The following is a 23,064-nucleotide window of genomic DNA, read 5'->3' as shown; positions in this document are numbered from 1 at the left end:
CCAAGCGTCCCTTCGCAAGTTGCGGTGTCGTTTGAAGAAGAGGCTTGGAGTACTAATGTAGTACATGACGACGATCGAGGTCTATAGAAGGCATATGAACACACTGCAGACACAGCGTTAACTCACAACAACATCTTTTATTACAAGATGCGACGCCTTACTTTCTGCCTCGTGCGTCAAAGAACACGTGCATTAGCGTTATCATTTCCTACAACAACAAAAACAACACTTACATAGTATTCTAAGATGACATACCAACATGCCCGCAGTGCAACTCTGTAGCAGAAGAGACGTTCTGCCGAGAAGGATCGTGTTACACTGTAGGATATGCCTCCAACAGCGAAGCGAGTCAACGCAGAAACCATTATAAAATACCATGTACCTCTGGTAACCATCACACAATTTGCTTACGTACCTAGATTTTATTTCAACTTGTTAAATAAAGACTGTTCGACTAAGTCTTGCCTCCTTCTCAGCTGTTTCTATGTTTTTCCTTCTTTCCCGGCGTGCTGCTGACGGAATTCGATAGAGAGAAACAAATAAGAGACGAAAGGCAGAGCGGTTAGCCAGAGTAACCGTCCGTTTGGCTACTCTGTACTTGGGGAAGGGGCAGAAAAGATCAAGGGAAATGAAGAGAAGATATGAAATGGATCTGTACGCACAAGCACGAGGGAGGCAATTGACAACGACTACAATATTTCATAGAGTCCCGATGCTTTCAAAGAACACATGTGCTTTTAGAGGAACTCTGGCTGTCGTCGACTAGGACCAGCGTTCAAGTATTCTATTTTCTGTAAGTGGACGGTTGTCAAGTTTGTTGAGTGTGGTGCAGGGTGCTTTTCTTTGTACACTGAAACGAAGATCACCCAGGAGGTGCGCAATCGTTGTTGCATAGCGCGTCTTATTCCTTGAAGATTCCATATCTTATTTCAAACAATTCCATATCATCACGTGGTTGCCTTGCCGTGAACTCGACAATCATCTCTTTGCAACCCAAAACTTCACATTCATGATGTACTTATGCAGGAGTGGTTCTAGACCAAATTTGCTGTCCAAGCTATAAACCATTAGATTATCGGATGCGCGAAATAGCACCGACATATACAGGGCATAACGCAGGCGGTTTGTGTATTTCTTCAAGATGTGGCAAATTTAACAATGAATGAAGCGTCCACGTAAGGACAGGTGACTATAGGGTTCCAAGGCTTCCTGGCTCTCCAAGCACCAATCTAAGCAGCCCAACAAACGCTGCGCCTGCTACAAGTCGTCAGAGACAGGCGCCCCCATTAACAATTTCCTTTGTCGGCGGCAAAAATCAGCGACCTCTAAAGAAGATGTTGCGAATGTGAGCTCGCTCTTGGACGTCGCTTTTTAATGCGTTAGCATTAGGAATGTATGTGTGTGAAGTGTGACAATATATATGTATATATATATATATATAGTGAGAGTGACGGTGGTCTGCTCTCGACCGCCGTCAGTTGCACCGCTCCTCGAAGAGCGATGCAGGACGTGTGTTGAGTCCGCTTCTGAACAACGCATTGAAATGTGGTGAACGCGGTTTAAATCATGGATCCAGGACATGACAGTGGTGAGACTTAATGTTAACGCATGTACCGCTAAATCGCCGCTGATATTTTTTTTTTAAAGCAGGTCTTCATCTTTGTTTAATGTTATTTGGCGGGGAATTATATGAAGCGACAGGATGAGGAAGTTTGTAGGTAATGGCGTCGAAACAGGCCATCTCTGGGAGATGCCTTTGTCGACTCTGCAGAAGACCTACAGGCTTATGATGATACTGATTATGCAGTGTAACAATAGTAGAAAATATTCCTTGTCGGGCTGATGAATCGAATATACACTGTCTGTATGATTGGGACATAGGCGTATCGGTACAGATGTGTGGCTATGAGTAGTTCTTTAAAACAGCGGCTCAATTTGCACATCTCTTCGCAGGCTGGCGCGATGATTAGCACATCACTGAGTACCTCGTATTGACAGAAGGCAATTCTTAAAGGGCCCCTCACCAGGTCTGGCCATCTTGAGTTGACAAGCGCAGAGCATACCAAGCGCGCCAACGATCGTGTTTGCAAAGAAGCACATCGCTACGCGCCGCAGAAAGGTCTGAAATTTCAATCCGAACGTCGTTTTCCCTTCTCCTCGCGGCCGCTACGCTCCAAGCCGTACGGTGACGTACTCGCGTCCCTGCGCCTACGTACTCGGGTCCGCAGTGTGACGTCGCTCGTGGTGACACGTGACTTCGAGAATTGTTCAAGTTACCATCTGGTATTTGTGTGATCTGTTGCTTGAATTGACGAATTGAAGTTTAAAGAAATAATAAAACACACAAACGGAATGTCTGCGTGTTTTTTGTTTTACTTCGCACCGAAGCGAGAGATGTACTTCCGCTTCGTCTGCTTGTTCGCACGGTCGTGCAGTCACGGGCGCAGGTACCGAAACTATTGATTGATTGATTGATTGATTGATTGATTGATTGATTGATTGATTGATTGATTGATTGATTGATTGAAAAAATTATTATTCCACCGAGCCCGCCTCTTATCTATACACGCAGGTAGGGGGGCAGGACGAAGCAGTCTCTGCGCGTTGAGAACGGTGAGTCTTCCCGACATCAACGGCAAGGCGGATAGCTCGACGCTGGTCGTCTTCGGCATCGCTCTGGAGCAAGGCCTCCCAGGCTTCTCTACTGCCAATCTTTTCCTTGGCCCCTGGGGAGCCAGCACACTCCCATATTACATGGTTTAGCGTACCTTTCTCCTTACAAATTTTGCAGAGGGCGTCGTTATAGTCCCTCGTCCGAGTTAAGTAGATCCAATATGGTGATGTATAATTGTTTCCCTGGAGGCGCCGCCAAATGCGACCGTCCTCCAGAGAGAGAGACCGATGCGGAGGAGGAAAGATTCGTCTTTCGGCTTTGTAATGATCTACGATTTCCCTGTACGTGATGATGTTTTCTTCGATCCCTGGAACTGGCTGCTGTAGAGTTACCCGGTGGTAGAGTGCTCGGGCGAGCTCGTGAGCGGCTTCGCTACCTCGCACTTCTTCATGGGCCGGAACCTAAGCAAAAGTTATGTCCCTCCTAGGAGGGTTTTTGAGTACCGAAACTATGTCATTTTCTACCGTGTTCCAGAGCGTGATCATGCTCTGCGATCCGCTTGTTCTGCCTCAGTATTCGTGTAGCACTGAATTATACCGCGAGTCATTGTCCTTGTGCACAGCGCGCAAAATCGTGCGCTGCGCGAAACCAGACAATCACAACAGCTCGTGCGGAGCACTAAAAAAAAAAAAAAAAAGAAGCGAGGAGAGAAAAAGATGAAGGCGGGGCCCGTGACGTATGTGTCACGCGATCCTCGAGGTCTGGTATGGGAGAATGCAGGGAAGGAATTTCGCTTGCAGAAGCTAGACGGGGCGAGTGGAGAGAGTGTCTCGCTGTACAGTGGAGTTCGCCTCCTGAAATCATGGGTTCGCGGCACTGAAACATTTCTATCTCGGCTATTAATGAGCCAATTTGAAACATTTTTGCGGCAGAATGCTCCATAGAGGACACGTAACAATTTTCAGCGTATAACCAATATTTGCTATGGGGCCTGGCAAGGGGCCCTTTAAGAACATACCTTATTTGTGCATAAATGACTTTGAGAATACCAGCACGGCACAAACTCGCACTTTATTAAGCAAGAACCTTTAATAGCCGTTGAGCCGCACTAAGGAACGACGTCGAGTTTTAGCACTCCATGGCATCCGAGATCGGTCGGCCCGCGAGGCTTATCTATGCTTATCTGAGCATGCACTAACCGATCTCGGAGGCCATGTCAAGCTTATCTCGTTAAGCCTATCGCGCCAAGAATCAAGAAAGAAATCCAGAGGCAAGCTGTCGCCAATACTTTGCTGTCGAAACATCCTAATATATATAAAAGCAAACACAAGCATGAGATATATGAACTAATGAGGCGAACAGTGCAGGACGACGACTTTATAGATCCGAAGCGGGCGGTCCTCACTTCGACGAGTGCCGCCATGTTCCCCTACGTGTCTGCATTTGTCACTGAATGCGAAATCCCAAAGTTAGCACAAACACGCAAGAGCCACAGCACCGCTTATGGAATTCACAGTGCACTCTGCTGAGTGCACGCAACTTTAACGCGGCGTTCTTGCTTTTGATGTATATTCGCTATACTAAAACTTTCTGGTAACTAAGGTACCGACGAATTATGAACAGCTCTACGCGCGAAGAGCTTTGGAAATCCCGCATTGCACCAAAAGCGTCGACTTAAATGTTCTGGTCGGGGTGCCTTTACATAGCGATTTCAGCTTTCGATGCGTCCTCCCTTCAGCCCTAAATTGACACTGTGCGAGGCTCAGCACACAAAGGACGCGCAAGCTGCCGGCGATGCTGGGCTGCCGTGACCGAAGATGTGTCACAGCTACGGCGCCGCCCCAAGCAGCGCCACTCTCAGGCCTGCTTCCAAGTTGCCAGAGACACCTGGGGAGGGCGGCGCCCGAGAAGAGCGGGGCCGCCATCCCGAGCTGCTCACAGTCCAAAAACCAGTCTCGCTGAGTGTCGTCGTCTGGCCTGGCGTGGCGTTCAATTATCTCCAAGGCTGCCTCTGCAGGCGCGCCGAGGTTACTAGGCGCGAGCTGGCCCAGGTCGGCGCCGCTCCTCTCACTGCGTTTCGCGCTCCTTGTCCCTCCTCGGCTCTTCTTATTTTTCGACGCGCCTCATTTATTCCCTTCTTGCGAGCTGCCGAAGATGTCACACCCACCGTCCGCCCTCTCGCCAGAGCTCTGCCGGCGGCCGGCGTTCCTGAGGCGCGCTCTTTGTGGAGCCACAGACGAGCTTTTTTGTTTTGCTTCCTCTCTTTTCCCGCGCTCTCCTTTCTCTCTCTCTGCGTGTTACAATGCGGGAGTGTGAGCGCTCCTGCCCGCGCTTTTGAGCGCCCCTAGCTGCTCTCTTCGGCGCCGGTAGCACTTGCCAGCGGCCATATTTTTTTTCTACGTCAGCGTGGTCACTGAGGCCGTCGCTCCAGGGGGGGCGTGCCGCTCCGGTAGCACCTGTCCTTCCTTCCTTCTTTTTTTTCTCCTAACGACAGCCTTCGTCCTGGAGAGAGAGCGACACTTCGGCGAAAGCGTTGCTTGCCGAAGCCCGTCAACCGTGGCTTCATTGCTGGGTGCGGCCTGGAGCTGCTCTCGGCTCGTCGGTCTCTTCGCACGCTCCTGGGGACTTTTATCAACAGTTGGAGCGGATGTTTCTTCGGAGGGGGGTCAAATTGGTTTCGCTCTTTGACAGCCCGGTTGCGTCGCCCGCAGGCGCTAGGGACCATCGTGTCGCTTACGAGGCTAAAACTGGTTAATTTAGCGTGTTTTCTTTTTTCCCTGCCTCGATCGCCAATTAACTTTGGCATCTTACAGTGCCTTCGGAAGACTCGTACCAAATGACTAGCTACAGTCTTTGACCGGAGGAGACAATTTTGAGGGGTCCTTGCTCTCGTCCAAGGTAAGCATGCACACAGCGATCTTCGTCTAGAGGCCTCTTGCTGAGACGGAACCATGGGCGACATCTGCCCACGCCGATAGGCTTAAATGGACACGGAATACCAACACCAAACTATATATTGCTCAATTATTCTTTGAAAGACTGCATTTTCATTCATTTGGTGAAAGACGGCGATGGAGAAAATCAAGTCCGAACTCCCCTTTCTTTAATTTCGCGCAGGAACCTCACCGTCGGCACGTAAACGTGACGTCACCAATTTGAATATGTGCCTCTCGTAATTGGGCTACTGTGGAACAGGAAAAGTCCGCAATATTGCCGTTTTGAAACGTTGATTACTTTAGAATGCAACGTAGTCCTTCTTTCTCAAGTCCTTCTTGCCAGTCTAGTGTCACAATACGACTGCGTTGCGGCAGCGCTAAAGACTGCGCGAAATGTTTCGAAAACAACACGTCCGATTAGAGCTGTCGCAGGAAAGCGTGTTTGAAGGGTCACTGGACACTTCCTTCATTCGTTTTTATCTATTTGCCGGAATTTCTCAAGTAAACATTAAATAAACAAGGGAGGACTACGTGAAAATTTATATAGTTTCTTCAATCTTTTAGTTTCAAAGCGCTAATAGTGTTGCCCCGCCCAAGTATAGCTTAACGCCGTCCAACATTACCTTCATTTCCTCTTTTTTTTTTTTTTTTTGTCTCTTTCAGTGACTGCAAGACAGCGGTGACAGGCTGAATCTAGATACCCTACTTGAACCACGTCGTTGAAACACCAATTCGGAGGGATGCACACTGGACCCGTCAGACGAACCAATGACAATGAATATGGGTCACCTTTCAACGCGGGACTCCTGAAACAAAACATAGCCCTAATAATGCAATGAGTATGTCCCTCTTCTACTGCGAAACGATCCTGTTCTCCGTCCGTCACTGGCTCCGCCGGCGTTCCAAGTGCGTTATTCATCGGGATCATTTGGCCCAGCGGATGTTAAGAATAAATTAGAAACCAGCTAAAATAGAGGCTGTAATATCTCTTGTGTTGCCAGTTTCGCTTTTAGATCTTTATAGCTTTCAATTCTATATATGTCGTCTACCAACACTTTGTGCGCCGATGGCGCTAGTGTTGTCTTGTATATAAATCAGCTAGGTCATTGAACTCTCGCTGTTCGTCTAGAGTTCACATTAGCAGTGACCTGTTGTTAGTGCTGTTTGCTCTACGCTTGCTTGGTAAAGCAGGTGTAGAGCAGGGTCTCCGGAGCAGGGTCTCCGGAACGACAGGGTCTCCGGAGTAACTGCCATCCCTCCTATAACTACATTGCACTCCCACAGCATGTATTTGAGTGTTGCTGGTCCTTCCTGGCACAATTTGCACGTGTCGTCCTGATGCTTATCTGGGAAGATACGTTTCAGACGGAATGGATTAGGGAAGGTGTTCGTCTGGAGTTGTCGCCAGGCGACGGCCTGCCCCCTGTTCAATTTGGGACTCGGCGGTGGGTATATCCTTCTGGCGTTCAAATATGCACTGGTTATGTCGTTGTATCTGGTGAGCCTGTCCCGTTCTGCTCGAGTTGTCCTAATGACTCAAATTGTATGCAAGAAGCGCAAAGCTGGCGCGACGCACAACTCGGTTGCTAATCCTCGCGTTCAGTTACAAGGCATATCGAAAGAGGCCTTTGCGCAACGTTATAAATGAGTTGCAGGATGCAGCTGCCCTCGTTTCCTATATATAGGCTGTTTACGCAGCGGACAGGGCAACGAAAGAGCCAATGACATGTGAACATATAATGCACCACGGGAACCGCTCTACCAATTGGCGGTGTAGTTTATAGGTTTTATATTTGGCGCAGCTGAGATCCGGGATCTTTGAACTCATCTCTCCCTCCCTCTCTGGGTCGAGCGACGCATGCAGGGGCACTTCCAAATCAAGGAAGAGGCGAGGCCCTCCGTTTTCAGTCCTCTGCGTGCGCTTCGATGACCCCCGTTTCCTGGACCGCAAACCACACTCGCGGCTCAAGATCTCTGCGCGACGGCGTTACAGATGGCCGCTACCGTTGTTTTTCCTCCGCCTTATAATGCACATCGCGTGCCCGCCTACCAAACGCGAATCGCTTCGCGCATGGGCGCTGCATCTGGGGCGTACACTGCATAACGACCGGCGGCTCCCGTTCCCAGGGGGCAATTTAAACCTGACCAGCCGCGCTAACTACCCGAGCAGGCGCTTCACGCCGGGCCCCCGGCGGCCCACATCCACACGGCGAACGAGGTCAGCGCCGACGAAGGAGCTGGGAAGACCCGCGCGCGCGCATTGCCGCACCAAGGAGTCGCCGCGCCGAAGGCGGCAACCAGCCAGGAGCAATCGAGACACAAACAAAAAGGGAATAGAAACGCAAAGCAAGCGGCAGGCGGCAGCGCGTGCGAGATATGGCCCATATTTGCGTCCCCGATATGCGCGCGGCCTGCGGGCACTGCACATTCTGGATGCGCGAGTACAAGCCGCCCACGTCGCCCAGTGCTGCAGCGCGTCCCCCTCCTCCTCTCGGGAATCACCGACGCGGACCGTGTTCGGCAGCATCGAGCAGGCTTTCCGCGTGTCTCTCTCACAGATCGGGTTTTCGTGTACTTACGCCATTTATACGCCATAGTCGCCGTCTGGTCATACAACTGCTGTGGCACAGCTAGCGCTCGCTGGCGAACTGTTATTTATTATGCGGAGGGCCCAGGATGGGAGAGGCGGAGCAATATGGCTGATGTACTTTCTGGTGTGGTATCCACGCGGTGAACCGGCCCATCGAATACCACGGTTCTCTCTGTTTTCATGCTGATAGCATTCACTCCAGAAAAAATAAATTGGAGGGTGCTTAAGCCTCGCCTTTAAGAGTGGAACGCGATAGCATTCAAAGATCTCTGACTGCTTCTCACGATTCCCGGCAACTGGAGCGTATGTAACCGTAATGTTTACCGGGAAACGCTGGCCGCGAACGCTATGCCCGAAGGCGGGCTTTGTGGCAGAAACGCGGCCTCTTGCGTGGGCCACGATGCGGAGGAGGCGAGCGCTAGCTGTAGGTATTGCAAGGAACCGGGCGCGCCGCTCCGTGGCCCCCAAGACACCCGCGCGACGGCGTGCGCAAATGGCGGACGCCGCGGCTGGTCTGTGAATGGTAGAAACGCTGGATAAGGGGCTTATTTTAGTTCTCGCGTAAAAGAATTATGTTTTCTGGTTAGTCAAATTACAATCCGAGAGCTATAATGTCTGTAGGTTGTGTGTAAGTCATAGTAAACGATTTTTCCACGTATTTTAGCTTGGGAAATTTATTATTTCAGTGAATTCCTTGCGTCACATGGAGAGCCTGGGTATGGGTGGTTCTAAAATCATTTTGCCGACGCCGGACACCGACGCGGGACGCTATATTTTCTACGACACGGGCTCCTTAACGCTTTCACGTTAAAAGTGCTCTCTACTACATTCATCCTTCGTCCGTTCTCTGCGTCTGTGTCAAAATTTTAAGCGCCATGTTTTAAAGTGAACATTGCTTCCGTTTCGCCGGGGACATTAACTTTGAAGCTGTTCTCTAAGCATCGACCTTGTCCTTCACAGTTACTTTCTTCTTCCTCTCCTACGTCAACGTATTCTTAAACTGGCTGCACTGAAATTGCCTGTGCGTTGCTTTTACCCGGTGCTATGAACGCCTCGACGCACATGTCGCATGGCTCTGACGGCCGCCTTTCCCATATGCCTGAGGCTGCGAGGACACATTTAGTGCATGTCCTACATACTTCGAGAGTCGTCAGGTGCTGCATTACATCATCTCTGGCAGGCATCGGGAACTGACTACTATCGAAAAACTTCGTTTCGTACCCTCGACTGCACAGCTAGTGTTACTCATTTTGGCACCGGCCAAAACTGCGCAATGTAAGAACTGTCAACTGCCCTTTTCTTTTACGTGTCACTTTAATGGGCTCCCGATTTTATCAGTACCGCAGAGTTCCTTACCGTCTTGCATGTTTCCTTTTTAGCACTCTTTCGGCGTTGAGGAGCAGGCTAGAGCATGCTAAGTCGATGTAACCTTTGCCCGCCAGTACAAAAATTATCTTATCACGTAAATGGTTAAGCGAGTTCTTTACGCAGATGGCAACGGTCGCCCATACGCACTGTCCACTGCTGCATGTCTGTGATCTCCCCGCGACGGGCTGTCAAATGTGTGCTCTTATAAGACGCTATGGCTTCTATTATTCCACACATCCGGTTTCTCCGAAAGACCGCTTGCAAGGAACATTGTATTGAATGTACGGCTCCACGCAACAACGGCTCCGGAAGGGTCACGGTATATAATTCAGTCGACCGCTGGCAAGCAACTGCCAAAGGTGCCTTTCATCAGGGCACGGCACGCGCAGCTCGCACCCTCAAAGGCGCGACGCCTGTCGCGGCGAGCTCCACGCTACGTGCCGGCTGTCTCGCAGTGTACAACCCCTAGGTTCACCCCTTCAATCGCGGCGTAATTAATTCCACTCTTGTCGGAACAAAGCCGTCCCGCCCCTCGGCGCGTTATGTGCCCGCCGACACACTGTCGCTACAGTCAGGGCCGCGTGACCGTGGCGGCCACTTTGTTCCTAAAAAAGCAAAACTGCCGGTTGGAAAAAGCCGTTCGCCCCTCTCGGAAGGTGGGCCGCTGCACACTTATGTAGGTTCTACGAGCGTGGCCGCCCCTTGGGACGACGGACGACGACGGCACAGCGGAAATCTGGGTGACCCCGATGCGGCGCGCTGCGACCGCGACGCCCCACTGGGCGCGCGACGAGACGGTTCCACCGGCTGCTCACGCGGCCAGCTCGTGAACCGCGCGTCCGCCGTGGAGAGGACCGAGAGTGGCTTGCGCGGTGTGCACCTTGCTCGGGCTTTGTCCATTGGCATTCGTCTTCTCGCGTCATTTTCAGGCGACGCACCGCGCGGGTATACAGCAGGGTGGCATTTACCCGCGTTTTCCGCTATTGTGCCATCCGTGGAAGCACGTTCTGCTCGCGTGTGAGTAATGCACAATGCATAGACATTGCTTACATATCTTCTTCCTGGCGACAACTGCCGCTGTGTTTTAGACCGCTGTTTAACCAGCGTGTTTTCTCTCTCTATCTCTCTATCTACTTCTTCCAGATGCCTCAAGGACAACCTTGAAAGTAGTAAACTGGCTACAGTTTTGCATGGACGGCGACATCGGTTAGGAATTGTATATGCATATACCAAAGCTTTTCTTTTTCTTTCTTTCCAACTCATTGAGCCGTATTCATTCTACTCATTGAGCCGTATTACTCGTAGAGGCAGACATACCTGTCACTAGAACTAGAGATGCACAGTTGAAGAACTCACTATAATCAACTTATAATCGGTTCTCAAGGTAGGTACGTTCACCTAGAACGAATTTCGAAACTAACACCAGCTTTGAGATAAGCGCTGTCAAACTTGCGGCAAATGGACTATTGTTCCACCTACCCTTTTCATTTTCATTTTTTTTAAACAAAACGTCTTCTTGCGCATAGTGGCACACAAAGGTGACTGTTTGGGTATGTTGGTAGTACATGAATGCAGCGTTTTGCACACAAGACGAGGCCCGTGAAGAGGCTAAGACATACGAGCGCTCGTGTGTCTTAGCTTCTTCTCTGTCCTCGTCTTGTGCGCAAAAACCTGCATTCATTGTCGGACAGATTTATTTGGAGCACCAAGGTACTTCGTAGCACAATTTCGGAATTCACATGTCGAAGTAGTGTTGAATTAGGATGGTTGCTAGATTACGGAACTTGAACGTATCAGCGATAAAAAAGAAACAAGAAAAGCGATGACGACGAGAGAACACAAAAACCGCCGTGTTTGTCTCCGCTCGTCATCGTCTTATTTTTAGCGCTGTAGCGTTCAAGTTCGACATTTCGAAACTTGCTCTACAGCCTGAATTTATCCATCTTAAAGGACGTGCCTTGCGAACTCTCCCGCTTCGATTCGTGAATTTCGATACATGCCCCAAAATTATTTTTTAGGTACATTAGTGAACTTTTGTTAATCAGTTAATCTCAATCTGAATTTCTCGTGCAAGCAACGTCTGCCTCTTCGCGCGTTCACCGAGAAGAACTGTGCCATCTGCCAGCCGCGTCTTTGCCGCTATACCTCACTCTCGACCACCACTGGCCAGCGCGCTGCGTTGCGAAATATTTTCTGCGTATTCGAAGAGTTTTATTAATCTGGGCGCTGAACGCAAAAGAAATAATTTTTGCTCTGATTTCTACGCCGAAGTCGAATACATATGAAGGATGTGCACGGTCTCTGCTCGCGTTACTTTCGGGCTGTAGAGCTGGATGCCGCCCCAATTTTCTTAACATCACGCAATGCTTGATTGCTCAAGAGTTTCCTTTTCATGGGGCCTACACGACGGCCAAAAACATTATGCTATTAGCTCTTGCTTTTCTATCGTCCTGTCATCCCTTTAACTCCTCCCCCAGTTTAGGGTAACAAACTGTATGCTTTTATATATATATCCTTTAAAGGAATCATTATTAGTGCGGTTTGTTTAGCATGCAACCGTGACGCTTATGAAGAAGGAAGTCCCTAGAACCGAAGAAGAAGAAGTCCCTAGAACCGTCTTCTAAGCATTGCTTTGAAAAAGACTTTTCGCCACATCCATGACGACGTGTCAGCAACACTGCTTGATATAGCGAAAGGAAAATCAAGGGATACAAAGCAGACAGACATGTAGATGCTCATCCACGGCTGTACATTTGGAGAGTAAATATGACGCAACGAGACAACGAAATACAAAAGAAATGAACGCTATTACTAATAGCGCCTATAGCGATACTCGGCACCTCGCAAAAGAGAGAAACAAGAAAACAAGTCTGTGTCGTTAACGAAGTCCTTTCTCTGGAGCCCAAAACGTACTTCAGCGAAGTTCTTGCACACAGGACAGCCATCACCGACCAGAGTCATTGCGAGAACTAAGGAAGCAATTCCCTTCAAGGACTCGCTGACGCCGTTCAGATGATATTTGCCTGGGGAAAGACGTAAAGACCGGCGTTCGTGGAACATAAGTGCTTTCTTTCTTTCTTTCTTTCTTTCTTTCTTTCTTTCTTTCTTTCTTTTTTTCTTTCTTTCTTTCTTTCTTTCGTTGTTTCTTTATTTCAGAACTCGCAGTGCTTCAACGCTAGAACTAAGCGGAAACGGAGGTTGTGAACCGACAGAAACGCGGCGAGGCGCAATAGTCAACTTTTTGCATACACTTGATCTTGTGCTATGTAGTTAGGATTTATTGACGCACCCCTACTTCTTTCAACCGCGTGTTGACAGAGGAAAAGAAATATGGCTTACGTATAGCTACTACGGACGACGATTGCGATGGCATAAAATGCAGTCCGAATGCGCAATGGAGTTCATTTCCCGCCATTCAATTACATGTCAACACACATGTAGGGATAACGGCGGCAAAGATCAGGTTTTACTAAAGTTCACGGTTCACGTATCCGAGCTCGCGTGTCCACACGGCAACACGCTCGCAAGATCTCTCTCTTTCTTTCTCTCTCTCTCTCTCTCTCTCTCTCTCTCTCAGGACCATATTTAGTAGCCAGCGTTACACAACTAAGTTGCTCCAAAGCGATTCCTCTCTTTTCAACGGCTTCTTTCTTTTTTTTTTTTGTCCTAGGTCTTAAGGACATACTACAGGTACGCTTGCCGGCGTGCGAAAGCTCGTGGCCACGCGCTTTGCGTTGGCAGCGCTTTGCGAGAAATGGCCGTTTGAACCTACATGACGCGCGCCAGCGCGCGTCCACTTGGCTCACATTTTCGCCTTGATGGACATCGTTTCGTATTTTTGTGAGGCAACCAAAGCGCCAATATCTGCCTGCAGACGATATCTGCGCCCGCGCCGCGCTTCGACGCGTACGATCTGTCCTGCACCATAAAAATCGGGCCCCTCGGTTAACCGCCTTTCTTCTCGTTCATTACATAACGAGAGTCTCGAATCCGGCAACATGCTACCTTGAGGTAGCATGTGCGGGTTTATTGAGCAGTAGCCTTCACCCAGAAAGATCACGTATACTCGTGACGCCTGCGGCACAAACGATGTTGCACATCCGCGGACAAGGTTTGTGAGTGGTGGCGCTGGCTAACACTCACAAGATTAGTTCTAGGAGTAACACATAAATACCAAAGAAAAGCGGATGGGGAAACCGCGCCGCTGTAGCTCAATTGGTTAGAGCATTGCACGCGTAATACGAAGACGTGGGATCGTTCCCCACCGGCGGCAAGTTGTTTTTGCATCCACTTCATTATCATTCATTTATCATATCTTCAATTCAATTAGGAATTACAAGTAATTCCCCCTATGTTTTCCTTTGTGTCTTTCTTTGTTGGCCTTTCATGATATGATGAATAAAAATCGGGCCCCTCGGTTAACCCCCTTTCTTGTCGTTCTCTCTCTCTCTCTCTCTCTCTCTCTCTATATATATATATATATATATATATATATATATATATATATATATAAACTACAAATAAGTAGAAATGAAAGTGAACGAAATAACAACTTGCCGCAGGTGGGATACGAACCCACGTCTTCGCATTACGTCTGCGATGCTCCTACCAATTAAGTTACCGCGGGGCCATTTTCCCCATCCACTTTCTGGGGTATCTATGTTTATCTGCTAGAACTAACCCTGGAATTAAGCCAGCGCCACCACTCACGAACCTTGGCGGCGGATGTGAACATCCTTTCTGTCGCAGGCGTCACGAGTACGTGACCTTTATGGGCGACCGCAACTGCTCAATAAACGCACACATGCTATCCGAAGGCATCAATGTTGCCGGATTTGAGACCCTCGTTATGTAATGAACGAGAAGATAGGGGTTAACCGAGGGGCCCGATATTTATTAATCATATCATGAGGACAACAACATGGGATAAACAAAAGCACCAAGGACAACACATGGGAAATTACTGGCGCTTACTAATTGAGTTAAAGTAAGGATAAATTAATGGCAACGAAAGTGGATGAAAAGACAACTTGCCGCAGGTGGTTTGTTAACATATATATATATATATATATATATATATATATATATATATATATATATATATATATATATATATATATATATATATATATATATATATATATTATATATATATATATTATATATATATATATTGGCGTTTCTCATGTATTTGAATAGAGAGGCTCAAGCTTCATCTTTGGTGGCTTAAGCGGTAACAGATAATCCTCGTCGGCATCAAGGTGTAAATTTGAATTGATGCGTCAAGACTGTCGCGCGCACCCTATTCTTCTACTTTATTCACAACCGTTCATACCATATTCGCTCCAATATCAATGCGTCAAAAAACAACGTCGAAAATCTCTAGCGTCTACTTGCGAATCGTTCCAATTCCCAGCAGACGTCATTCGGGGCCACTATTTCGCGATGAACAGCTTGGGCACAGCGTGCGCTCTGTAGCAGCAACAAGCAACTACACGGAGAGACGAGCGCGACGCAATCGAAACGTCGATGTAGAGAACACCTTTTCAAATAATTAATGCCGTTTGAGATGAAGGGTGCGCAGCACGCGTAAGTGAAAGAAAATCTGATGGATCGTGCGATCGCGAAAGTTGCATACTAAACAGGTTGTTCCACATAACTTGAGCCAAAGCTTTAAAAATGAAAAGCACTCCGGACGCGAGTGGAAACGAATGCATAACGTTGGCGCTGGCCTAGAGTTACTCAGGCTATTTTCTATTTTCATCTTAACTAATGGATTAGTTGTGTTTAATTAAGCAACTTTTTAAGTATTGGCTGCAGGCCCCAAGCGTGATACGCAATGTTGTTGAGCACCTTGAGAAAGCTGTCAATAAATAGTTTCCAATACGATATATCTCACGTGGTCCTCTTTTCCGCGTTCCAAAGTATGCCCGCGAAACATGAAAAAATACCACGGGAAGGGGCGATTGCGCACTGTTATTGTGCCGCTCTCAAGCGTGCGATGGATGAACAAGGTCGGCTGCAGCGAGATTGGCCCGCGACGGGGCGTTATGCCTGGTGTAGGTATCTGGGCATGCGGCTTTTATCGCATGACGGCGCAAATGCGTGGCGCTGGCCGAGCGTTGGTGAAGAGATAAAGCGTCTAAGGAGACGAAAGAGAACTAGCTTTATTTTTTGATGCTTGAAATGGGCAAGAGCTGGCAGCCTGCCGACGGAGTGTAGTGGGGTTGGGTGGGGAGGCGGCGTTATGGCCGGAATGATTTTCCAGTGACCTTCAATCCAAAAAGCGCCCTTTGATTATAATGCGTGTTCGAAGAGGTCACCATGTGCTGCAATCCATTAATTAAGGGGAAAATCACAAATAGCCTGAGTAACTCTAGGCCAGCGCCGACATTATGTATTCGGTTCAACTCGCGTCCGGAGTGCGTTTCATTTTAAAGCTTTGGCTCAAGTTATGTGGGACAACCTGCATACACATTAGTGCAAACGTTACATGAAAACACATATACTTCCCCGATATACTACGGTGCAGCGATACAACAATGCAGTTTGCACAAGATCCCTCGCGTCATAAGATCCATACATCATCATCATCATCATCATCGTCATCATCAGTTTATACAAAAACTACAAATTTCAACGTGCACATTCTACAGCAGCCAGAAAAAGAGCAACCATCTGACATTTTAAGATGCCAAATAAAGCCACACAACTCAATGGATAATATTCTTGTAAAAATATATACATTTTATGCACGATTTTCTCTAAATTCCTGTTGTGTTCGCGGTGGTCTACATTTCTCTATGCATTCACCTTGTCTACGATAAGTACTTCTGCCAGTGATTGCTACCTGGTTGCTGGGCTTGTTTGTTCATACTTCGCTATGGTGCAAAAGACGCTCTTTCCTGTCTGCACACAGAAATAGTACACAGCTCCACCGGCTGCGAGGCTTTACACAAACAGAGCTGATGCACGCACCCATCGACCCGCTGAGCACGATTCCATTTATTGAGTGGCTTCGCAGATACCCATCAGCACGCCTACACGACAACGACGAAGGTCGCAGAACTGTATACGGAGAAACGACACAGGCGCTGCAGCGACGACCGTTTGCGAATGCCGCTATTTTTTCGTCCGTCGCCGACGTTCGGCAGCAGCCGTGCATGCAAATCAGGAGAAGCTAGACGAGCGCGCGCGGCACTTGCATCACACACAGGCGCTCGACGCCCATCCACGGCCGTTCTTTCTTTCCTGTTTTTTTTTTTTTTTTTTTGTTTGTTATCTTTCTGGCTCATAGGTGATCATCGGTGGCGCGCATCCAGGAGGCGGCGCACTGCCACACGGGACGCCCCCGGCTGAAACGCCAGCGGACGCTGCGCCGGGTCGAAAGGTCGCCGCCGCTCTTGCATCTCTGGGCCTCGCCCCCCTTCCTCGTCGTCGGCGTGCCGCAGCGGCAGCCGGCGACAGCGCGACCAACGCGCGCGACCAGTTTTCCTGGAACGAGCGGCGCTCCGCTCCACCGACACCGGCACTTCGCCGCGCTGCCGTCAAGAACGAACTTAATCAAAAAGGAGCAACGTATATGGTCTCGGCAACCCGAGTCGGAGAAATGCGAAGCCTTGAAGCGGAAACAGGGTTTTGACCGATTCCGCGGAACGACTATCCACGGAGTTTCTGTGCCAACGGTGCGCGGATTAGGAGATCACGGGAAGCGGCTGTGACTCAAGAGAACGGCGCCTGCGGCTTTTGAGTATACTGCGTGACATCCATACATTCCTCTACTCATTCTCATGCAGGCGGCACCTTATATCGTTTCTTTTTTAAACAACGAGGTATAAACGTTATAGAGTGTATTTATTCCAAGACGAGGCCTGCAGGCGTACGACTGCTCCCATGGGCTAAGAGAGATAGCATGGACAGGTTTTGCCGGTAGACACCACAGATTATGCGCTATACGCCTTTTTTTTTTTCTCCCTATCTATAGCTCGTCTGTTTTGATCAGACGACTGGTAAATCAAGTCAACCTCATCAAACATTCAAAAGTATAATCCTGCTATATATAGCAGGACCAGGCCTGCACTTCGTTCTCAATGCACGCTATCCGGTTGGCCATTACGAGGACAAACTTGTCTCTAATGGTTTCGTGCCTGGTGCCTTGAGAGTTTCTTCTGACAAGAAACTTCGCAGAGCGCCGTTAAAGTGACTGGCAGCGGACGGTGTCGACGCGCGACTGTGGCCGTGCAAGTCATGATGCCTCTAGATATATTTCTTATTTCTCATGAACTGCACATTACTTGCGAAAGGCGCATGCTGTGGTCTGGCATACTCTCAGTGCTGATTTTATATTAGCTCTAAACGAAACACCCGTCCGACGCGGCGCATTTAAGACTTATTCTAATCCTACACTAAGACTCATGCCTGTATGAAAGGCATTAATACCCGACAACCTGGCCTACGCACGCGCTGTATCACTCTGGCAAAAGTTCCATGGACTGGCCACTTTTTAAATCATTCTACTGCTGCTCCTATTCTTGTGTTTTACTGTTCTGCTGCTATTTTCGCGTTGTCACAGTTGTCTGAGCACAAAGGCACTTACCCACGAAGAGGGATTGGCCAGGATCTGTCAAAAAAAGCTTTCTTTAATGCAAACAGAATTGCTAAAATGAAGCAAGAACTATTTCGTCTTTTACGTCAGGGTCTGCTTCATTTACCGAGTTTAATGATACGAAGAAGAAATTAGGTAAGCGAGGAAGATCCTGGGAAATAGAACGGCGAAAAAGAATAATCGAAAGCTGAGGCTTTAAAAGTCTATTTGCCGACCTAATCGCTGCTGGTCGGTAGTTGTCTCTCCAATCTATTACGACGGTTGATATTCGAGACGGATGATTTACAGCAAGGAAAATGGCCTAGTCTGACGCCTTTTGCAAATGAAAATTTTGTTATTAATGTCGATAGAAAAGTGTCTCATCAAGGGCCTATTTGTGCATTGCGAAAGAACAGTGACTAGAGTTGACGACGGAGGGCGCTGTTTAGCATATGTATAACAGAACACCGACAATTGTTGTATGTTTGATCATATATAGGTCCCTGAGCATTACATACATTACATGTATCGACACTCATACTGGATAACACTGCATGTTTTCCAACAGTGGAGCGCTTTTGAAATTTATGCCATTCGCATCTGAACCATGCACTTTCGTACGAGCCAGTCAGTACGGTGCAACGCAACGACGGAAGCATATATACATCAAGTGTAACTCTTACATGTCACCCGCATTCAGTCTATCGCAGTGTACTAAAGGCAAGGTAATCGAGCGGAAGCGTTTTCGTTTATGCTTATTAAAGAGCGCTGTAGTAGGAAATTAGACAACTCTTTTCTTTCCTTACTTTGAGCTAATAGAAAGTCTCCTACCGAATTCTCATGACAAGCCCATAGCCGGCAACAAGCTGACAGTACGAAAGTTCTCAGCTGCACGAAGGGATCGAACTCATAACTGCGTTCCCTTCACGTGACACTTCGAATCCCTTCCAAAGCGCTCATATAGGCCAAGATAATATCTGAGAACTGGAAGTACTATATCGGAAATATCGCACGCGCTTAATGCACAGAAAACCAGAAAGGGCGGCGGCTCGTTTACTGCCAGCGGTCAAACGTGAACTTCTTTGAACCTCAAAAGCCTTGGTTTGTTAAAACCTGGGAGTGGCTGTGAAACTATCGCCGTGAAGCTGTCATCGAACAAGGGATGTTGCTGGCGCCACCGTTTAAACAAGGAGACTTGCCTTCCTCATTACCTTGACGAAGACAACTCTCATTGCATAACTTGGCTACAGCGACGTCTCTCGTCAACCACAGTCAATCTAAATCACTTCAGGTCTTAATCTGCCAGCGAACATGTCTTGTTTATATCGTTGTACATGGTTCTATCTTTGTAGGCACAGCATGCACGATGCAACCGTTTTCCTATCTTGAAACTGGCAAAATTGAAATTACTGTTCAAGCCGGGCTGAGACCTCGCCCAAAAGGGACAGACATAATCGCACCCAGAACAGCCGCACATATGCTATGTAAAGTGTATTTTGACGTACCCAGCATCTGAGTCCGTCACAAAGAGTGTGGTGGCCTCAGATCTTGAGCCACAGCTAGCAGAAATTCTACGTAGGCAATGATGAATTCATTGAATCCAAAGTAAAATTGAGCTGCTATTTGCGCAATACCGTCGTCAGTGCAGCCCAAGCACAACTAGTACAACATTCAAGTTTCGGATATTTCCCGCACACGTCATAACACATATTGCATCTGCCGGTGCGGTGATCGGGGAAGCATGTATGAAAAAGCAGAAGGAAATGTAGACACAGAAAAGGTAATTATTGAACAGGCCACGGTGATCGCAATGGTCTCACCTTGCAGTGAACATCTGAGCTCATTCTGAGAGAAAAATGCCATTAATAACATGAGCAGCCTCGCTGATCTTGGAATATCATGTATTCATGTTTAACATGTTCAACCACACGCGCTTTATTGCATGAAAACACCAGGTCGCAAAATTGTGCCAGGAGGGTTTTTTTCTCGCCAGATATTGTGAAAGAGGAACTGCACGTACGTATCGAAAGGCATTCACTTTGCATTCCGTGAAAACTGGTTTCCCCGACCCCAGTATGTAGCACAGGCCCAAAATGAAACCACTATTTATGTGAAACACAACGCCCGCTTTTCGCGCTTTCCACCATTCATCTATGCGCGTCGCTTACTTGATTCTTGATTCCGCCTTATCAGTCATGCATAACGCTGCTTCAACAACTAGTCACTCGGAGATAACACATCACCAGCTCCAGTGTGCTCGCACATCATTCCGTCTGTTGAAGTTTTATTTGGAACCGATAACACAAAATAACACTTTAATAAACTTAGGGCCAAACAACTCCTGAAAATCCTCGCTTGTAGACACGCGCCTCCAGGACATTGCTTTGGCCTAATGACGACTGCCACAGCTGACAGAGTAGGAATTACACAAAAATATTGCACCCTAAATATTATCGTGTTCTGAAACACTTCTGCTAAGCAAATTTGCTTTTGACATGAAAATGTCGCTAATTCGTTTAGAGTTAAGCAAAAGTTATTAGTTCAAGAACCATACACTATTGGTTTCTAGAAATTATTGGTTTTTATATTTCACCACATGAAAAAAGGACCATTCTGGACGGCTGCTAAAGTTTCTAGTGGCCAGACTGCACGTCCACAATGGTGAGCTTTGAGCTGTAGCGAAGCCGAAAAAAAAAAAGACTACGAAGCACGAATGCAGACGCCATTGCCTTGGAACACATATTTATGATATGCGTAAATGGCCACTAAAGAAAATACATTTAGGCGTGCGGATGTAAGTAAGTTGCGGGCCTGCATTTACGTGCAAAGCTTCCAAGCACGCCACATGCCCTTCTGGACAAAACAGTTTGCCGGCTCCAAACTCATCTTTCGTAATCAGTGGCTAAATTCACAAATCTCTTCGCCCGTAATACATCGGTTGGCACTTTTACCAGCATTTCGTTTGCTATCACAGTCGGCTGGCGCCCCTTCTTACGAACCGTCCATGAATCGAACGGCTTTGTGAGCCTACGTTCGAAATCGAAGCGGCCTTTTGTACAACTTTCTATCAGTTGCGGTAAGAGCTGGTTGTGATTGCAGAGTTACGTGCTCTGGTTCATTCGACTGCCGAGTGCACGTTCTCTGGAGCTGATTGGATTGTTCCCTGCATCTCACGTTCCAAATGCGCGCGGTCCAGGAGCGGCCCGCGTAGGTTGCAAAGAAGGGACGGCCGCTCAACCAATCCGGGTGCGGGATCAAGAATGTGCGCCCCGCGGCCCGTGGCTTCAGAGACGCTCGCGCACCTGCCGTCCATCCGGGACTCACCTGACTGCAGCATCGAAGCCAGCACGCATCCGAGCAGAGCCAACGCGCCCGACGCGGTCTTCATCGTGTCGCCGTTCGCCGGTTCTCCGAGCGCGGGCTAGAGCGCGTGTTTCGAAGGAACGCACGGGGGTGGGGGCACACTGAGCACGACGCCGACCGGCCGTATCCTTGCGTGGTGGTCGCTGCCGACTCTGGGCCGCGGCTGCCGCCTGATCAGCCAACGGCACCGCAGTTCCACCGAGTCCTCATGGCACTGCGCCAAGCCGGGAACATTGGGTCATCGGCGAAGCACCACGACAAAGAAGGCCGCCGAAGCTAGCTGGCCGGCCGAACGCACCTTCCACGCACTCTGGCTCGTCGTCGAACGCTGTAATTTGGCGGAGGAAGCTCTCTCCTCTCCTCCTGGGTCACGTCTTGGAGACTCCGCCTTCGAGCGCACTGGCTCGACGGGATGCCAGCCCGGCAGGCTCGCTCTCTCGTCTCCCCCCCCCCCCCCCACCCTCCTCTCGTGTGGCAGCAGCCGGCGGGCGAGGGGCCCTTCTTGGAAGCGCGCCACCTACCTGCCGGATTCCTCCCGCCGCCGCCGCCTCGTGGTCCCGGCTCAGCGCCCGTTCAGCGCTCTGCCGCTTGCGCGCGCACTCTTGCCACACCCAGCCGTGCAGGTCGGCCCTACAGGTTGACAGTGCTCGAAAGTGTTCTCCTGCCACCCTAACGCACTTGGTGAATTCGAAAACGGGAAGGAGAAAGAAAATACGCCCAAGGGTGACTTCCTCGGGACTCGAAGAAACCGAAAGCACTACGAGGGCAACAACGGAAGCGAGCAAGGGCAGACTACCAGACATATCGTCGGTACATGTTCGCCAGTGACTTGCAACATTGTGTAATAACAGGAAGGAATTTCGGAATCCGTTAACATCTTCCTCCTCAGTCACACACATATGTGTGCTATGTAGCTGGGAGGACAGGATCGCTTAGAAAATGTGCTGTGTGCAAATTCAAATCTAAATTTGTCCGAGTGCAGCTGTTACGGAATAGGGTCTAGGTCCATAATACAATGACACTGTAATTAACAGGCATATCTCCAATTATAAACCTGCGTAGCGCTGTCCTTTTTGTGCACGTAACATATCGTCACCGCTCGTATGTGCACTTGTTCGCAAACGTGTAGAGGTCATCATTCCGACGCCTCAACGTGCGAGCTCCAGTATACGCTGACGCTGCTTTCGCCGGCCACCGCCTGACTGGGCTGTAACCTTGCTACCAAGGCTGGCGACGGTAGCTCTGACGTAGAAGAGTTGGCAAGTTCCCGCAACGAGAGGGGTTTCCTCTACAATATTGTTACGGCGTTTATCTGCGATGCCGTGCAAGCCCGTGCTGTTCAGCTATTATAATGTACGTTACACTGCTGTAATACACTACAGTAGTTTTGCTAACGCTGTGGTCCACAGACGCCCAGAGATCTTCGAAAGTATTCAGGACGGTACGTGTGGATCCCTCTAAGGACACATGGCTACGTGCATCGTTGAACTCTTGCGAGAAAATTACTCGGATATTCAGGATTAACCAGCCTTGAAAGTGTGTTGCCGAGATTCGCGCCGCCTGATATTCCTTACTACACTCTCGTGGTTCTTACCAGCAGCACGAACTC

The 23,064-nt window shown here is 48.8% G+C and overlaps 1 protein-coding gene across 1 annotated transcript in view; it reads right to left on the bottom strand.

Moving 5' to 3' along the window:
- Cad96Ca (tyrosine kinase receptor Cad96Ca) overlaps positions 1-21,893 on the bottom strand; it is a 112,633-nt gene extending 90,740 nt beyond the window's left edge. The window contains exon 1 of the mRNA XM_050192049.3: positions 21,417-21,893. Within this exon, the coding sequence (XP_050048006.1) occupies positions 21,417-21,480 (64 nt within the window). The 5' untranslated portion in view covers positions 21,481-21,893. The remainder of the gene's footprint in view (positions 1-21,416) is intronic.
- Positions 21,894-23,064: the final 1,171 nt, after the last annotated feature.

Source organism: Dermacentor andersoni, chromosome 1 (genome assembly GCF_023375885.2).
Source record: "Dermacentor andersoni chromosome 1, qqDerAnde1_hic_scaffold, whole genome shotgun sequence".
NCBI classification, from domain to species: Eukaryota; Metazoa; Arthropoda; class Arachnida; order Ixodida; family Ixodidae; genus Dermacentor; species Dermacentor andersoni.
This window is presented reverse-complemented; position numbering and strand designations above follow the sequence as displayed.